General features: G+C 32.9%; 2 protein-coding genes and 4 non-coding genes across 6 annotated transcripts; 4 read left to right on the top strand and 2 right to left on the bottom strand. All coding sequences in view use genetic code 11, as the record gives it.

The window, feature by feature from the left end:
* Positions 1–879: 879 nt before the first annotated feature.
* On the bottom strand, positions 880–951 carry trnT. The gene has a single exon. It is a non-coding gene; the product is annotated as a tRNA-Thr (tRNA).
* A 318-nt stretch (positions 952–1,269) lies between these two features.
* trnE lies at positions 1,270–1,342 on the top strand. Its single transcript has one exon. It is a non-coding gene; the product is annotated as a tRNA-Glu (tRNA).
* Positions 1,343–1,401: 59 nt separating this feature from the next.
* trnY lies at positions 1,402–1,485 on the top strand. Its single transcript has one exon. It is a non-coding gene; the product is annotated as a tRNA-Tyr (tRNA).
* Positions 1,486–1,907: 422 nt separating this feature from the next.
* On the top strand, positions 1,908–1,981 carry trnD. The gene has a single exon. It is a non-coding gene; the product is annotated as a tRNA-Asp (tRNA).
* A 1,038-nt stretch (positions 1,982–3,019) lies between these two features.
* On the top strand, positions 3,020–3,124 carry psbM (photosystem II protein M). Its single transcript has one exon. The coding sequence runs from the start codon at positions 3,020–3,022 to the stop codon at positions 3,122–3,124; it is 105 nt and encodes a 34-aa protein (YP_009116336.1).
* A 1,231-nt stretch (positions 3,125–4,355) lies between these two features.
* Positions 4,356–4,445, bottom strand: petN (cytochrome b6/f complex subunit VIII). Its single transcript has one exon. The coding sequence runs from the start codon at positions 4,443–4,445 to the stop codon at positions 4,356–4,358; it is 90 nt and encodes a 29-aa protein (YP_009116335.1).
* Between the last annotated feature and the right edge of the window lie 555 nt (positions 4,446–5,000).

Genomic DNA, 5,000 nt, shown 5'->3' with positions numbered 1-5,000 from the left:
TAAATCCATGGGAAATCCATGAGCTCGATTCGATTAGTCCTTATACTATATAACCATTTTTTTGATAACCATTTGAATCCTGAATTGTCCTATGACTCATATTTCAGAGTATATCTTTTAACGGGTCAAACCAAAATAAAAGAAAATTTCCTATTTTTTCCTGCCACAAAATGAAATATTAAATAATGGTAGACTGGAAATGAAAGTCCTTTTCTCGCATTCGTTCTCTATTGCATTGGCGGAAGAACAAAACAATATCTGATTCTGAAATCAAGGAAAGATATTGAAAAATAGATTTTCGAAATAAACTTTGTAGAAGAAAAAAATAGCGATTTATTCCTATGGAGCACCCAGTAACAAGAAGGTTAAATCATAAATATCGATTTATTCTTGCTTTGCGTGGTCTAAGGAAATAAAAAGAAATCTGCTTATACAATTTCATCTATATCGAATTTAAATATCAGAATAGCTGATATAGTCATCATTCAATGGGTCAGGTCCACTTACCTTTTCTTTATTTAGAATTTGATAGTGGGTGTGATAAGAACATTGGAGAAATAAGAACACCTTGGTTTGTCGATTAATAATAGGAATTGGATATATAGAGTATTATAGAATATTTCTGTTATTTCCCAGGACAAAAAATTTGTGAATAATGAGACATGAGGAGGACTACTATGTCACTACAGGTGGACTACTCCTAATACGTGAAATTAGTCATTTTGCTAATCAATAAATGTTCAACTTCCTAACTTAACTATAAGTCAGAATAATCAGAATTCATTATAATGGTGGTTATCCTTTTCTTTTTAGAAAAAATAATAGAGATATTTTCCGCTGAAAAACGAAGGCTAAAACTTGAGTTTAGTGGAAAAAAAAAGCCCTTTATCGGATTTGAACCGATGACTTACGCCTTACCATGGCGTTACTCTACCGCTGAGTTAAAAGGGCCGTTTTATTCAATTCATGAATTAGCCATTTTTTTTTTCCATTATGAGTCTACTGCATGTATGTATATATGTATATATGTACTATATGCACATAATATATGCCTATATGCATAGGAGTTCAGTCAGGAACAATAAATTGGATTTACTCCAAAAGTAGATAAGATTATTATTTTGAATTTTGGAAAAAAAAAAATTCTATAAAATCATAACATAAAAGTAGGAAAGACTTTTTGGATCTAGTCATACCATTAGACTATATTGACAATTCCAAAAAACTGCTCATACTATCATCATAGTATGATGACGGTCGGGCGTATATGCCCCTATCGTCTAGTGGTTCAGGACATCTCTCTTTCAAGGAGGCAGCGGGGATTCGACTTCCCCTGGGGGTAGGGTACTATGAAAGGAAGTTGATCATAGATTATCAATAAGCCTAGAATGAATTCTTCCTGGGTCGATGCCCGAGCGGTTAATGGGGACGGACTGTAAATTCGTTGGCAATATGTCTACGCTGGTTCAAATCCAGCTCGGCCCAATAATTCACCGCTCCATGAATATGATATAACCAATTTGTCTTCCATAAACGGAAATGCCTAATCCGTAGAAATAAAGAGAAAGAGTCAATTTTTTTTTTTCTCTATCCCAATTTTTCTCTTTCTGATCTTTCTAAGGATCTAGTTCATGATACTTTACTTAATTAAGTAAAGTATCATGAAAAGCAAACAAAAGAGTTTAGTTCTTTTTTCTCATTGAAAGATTGATTATCCACTTTTGGCAGTAAAATAATTATTGGTTACTAGTAATCCGTGTCGCTCTCACTATAGCCCATATTATATGTGGCTATGATATCAGTATATCATTCCTGTCTTTCTTACAATACGACGACTAGGACTAGAATGTTCTTATGATTACATAAGAATATGTAACATTAAGAATATGTATGCCATACACCTCGCTGGGATTGTAGTTCAATTGGTCAGAGCACCGCCCTGTCAAGGCGGAAGTTGCGGGTTCGAGCCCCGTCAGTCCCGAACTAGGATCCGGTGAATTTATCAATTCATCTCTCTCTTTTCACGGAAAAGGGGGACAGGAAGCAAGATCTAATCCCCAGTGGGGAGGGATCCTTATTTCTTTTGTTTTTTATTTCGCATTTATCATCACACAAATACGGATACGGGAATTTCAAATCTTTCCACTACTCCCGATTGATAAAGGAGAGACATATCATATGTACATTAGTACAATCGGTGGTATTACTATATTCAGTATTTTAAGAGATACCATCCTCGTCTTACTTTCTTTTTCGATTGTTCTTGATCCATGAAATGGAGTAGAGTGATCCTATTTTACCGGGAGTACATACACAAATTGTATTCGTTTATTGTACGATGGACAATGAACTTAACATAATTACCTCGACAGAGTACTTTTCAGGTTAAACCACACCTTTTCTAGTTCTGACTTTGTTTGTGTATCCTCAATGACTAATTGTAAACAATCTATCTCATTCTCATTCAAATTGCAGACATCATTTTTGATGTATGCGTTCCAGTACAAATAAATACAAGAAAGAGGATACTAATAAAATAAAAGAAAAGACCAAGCAAGGACCCTTTTCAGTAAATTTGTTGGAATATTTGATCTTTTTTATTTAATCCCCCCCTTTTTCCATCTCACCTCGTTTGGGTCTGTGTGTGACCCATAGAATACCGGTCATATAATACCTCATAATTGTAAGTATAATACACAGGAAGGAGAGTTGTATAAGATAAGGAAGACAGTAGGTTATAGAAAAGAAAAGTGGAAGAGGATGAAAAATGCAATGGGATTCCTGATCCAATAAAAAATCCCATTTCAGAATTGGTATGGATAAAGGATCTTCCTATGTTATACTATTCAATTCTCGACGATGAATCGATTTGATAGATCAGATATTGTTATTCATAATATTGATCCGATTCGGTATCATCAGGATCAATTCATCCCAATGAATTTACAGGAGTTAAATTTCTCATCTCTATGGGATTACATCCCGAGTTATTGCGAAGAAAAAAAGAAATAATGAAATTATGGAAGTCAATATTCTCGCATTTATTGCTACTGCACTGTTCATTCTAGTTCCTACTGCCTTTTTACTTATTATCTACGTAAAAACAGTCAGTCAAAATGATTAATTTGAATCTGAATTATTAGTTCTTATCAATCCTTTTTTCAATGATTGAAGAAATGAAAGAAAGGGATTAAAAGAAAATTCCAAGTCTTAAATGAAATGATCTGGTTGGAATCATAAAGAGTGGTAGAAAGGACTATATATAGTCCTTTCTACCACTCTTTAGAGTATTTTATATTATCTAATATTGTATACAATGATATTATCATGTATAGTTGTATTGTATACAGATATAGACTTTATCTAAATGGAGGGTTTATATAGATCAATTTACAATATGTATGTATATGATATATTAGATGTACATCTAATATAAATAGTAGACTAGTACATCGAAATAGCAGTCTAATTCTATTTCTTTTTTTCGCTACATCCACTCGATTTCGATCAACCCAAAATAATCTAAGGCCTATTCTTCTAATTCCTGGGTTTCTTATAATTTTATATATAGGTTCCGGGATCCATCGAAAGAATCAATAGAGGAAGAATAGTATGGGAATATACTATAGCAAAAGAAAACAAAACCAAGGAATTTTTTTTTTTGATTTCCCATCCCAAGAAGTCATTGATTGAGCCATTAACAGATCATTTACGAAGTTCTATGGTAACTTCTTCAGATTTTGAAAGGAAGTAGATTAGTAAAGGGGACTCGGACCATTTTTTATGCTTAAACATGACATTAGATGAGTCAAAAAAGCATAAAAGAATCTCTAGGAGTCTAAAATGTTAAATGTGTGATATGTGGTGGATCGCTCAGCGGAAGAAAGATCTAATTTTATTATGTGTAGAACCTCTTTGGACAACCACTAGTCACTTCCAGTAGAAAGTAGGTATCGTCGTAATCTAATAGCAGAACGATTTGTTCTTAGAACAGTGAAAGTAAAGAAAGAGAGAAACAAATAAAGAAAAAACTAGGGATTGGTTTTTTCTCATTGTAATATCCATAATTCTGGTAAGAACTGGTTTATCCAAATAGAATATTTAGGAGGAATTCGGTTGGAAAAAATTTCCTATCATGCGTAGATTTGAGTTTTGAAATACAACTAAACTATAGTAATCATTCATTGTTTGATCGAATGGTTATTATTCATTATTGTATTTTTTTATTCATTATTGTTTTTCCAGTAGAATTTTGAAAGAGAGACATTTTAAAAATAAAGCTTCGCAAAACGATCAATTAAACAATTGATACAATTCGATTACTCAATCGATTACTCAATCAATTATTAATATACCTAGAGTCCACTCCTTCCCCATACTACGAGTGAAAGGGAAAATGTAAAGACTACCATTAAAGCAGCCCAAGCGAGACTTACTATATCCATGTGAATTATATCTCCTATTTCTATGAAGGAATTATTCCATTATTGATCAATAATCATAGTAGAATCAATGGCGCAGAGTCAAAATAGGATTCTGACTTAAGGCTATTGATAAACCAATTCAATGAATCCGCTCGTAACAGATTCTTTATAGGATTTCTGGTAGAATTGGGAAGTATTAAGTAAAAATACGATACACACACCTTTTCCTTGAAAATAGCAAAGGAATGCTCCTAATGGAACATGTGGGAATAGTAAGACCTATTGTTTGTTTTGTTACCCTTCTTTCATAAGCAAAAAATATCAAAAAAAGATATACCATCAAGATAGATAACTATCTATTGGATACCTATATTTCCTATTTGATCTAAGCCTTACTGTCTTTCTTTCTGTGAAAGAATGGGGAGACATCACTACCATTATTACATACATTTTTTTTGTAATCTCCCTACACGACCAAAGAAATCTTTTTTTTCTTTACTTTGACTTTTACTCTGTTATTCTATAAGATAAGAGCCGACCAACCATCCTGATTGAATGTTTGAGTACTCGGAGTAT

This window comes from Ananas comosus, assembly GCF_001540865.1.
Source record: "Ananas comosus chloroplast DNA, complete genome".
Classification (NCBI taxonomy): domain Eukaryota; kingdom Viridiplantae; phylum Streptophyta; class Magnoliopsida; order Poales; family Bromeliaceae; genus Ananas; species Ananas comosus.
The sequence above is the reverse complement of the archived record's forward strand: the minus strand, read 5'-3'. Positions and strand labels throughout refer to the sequence as shown.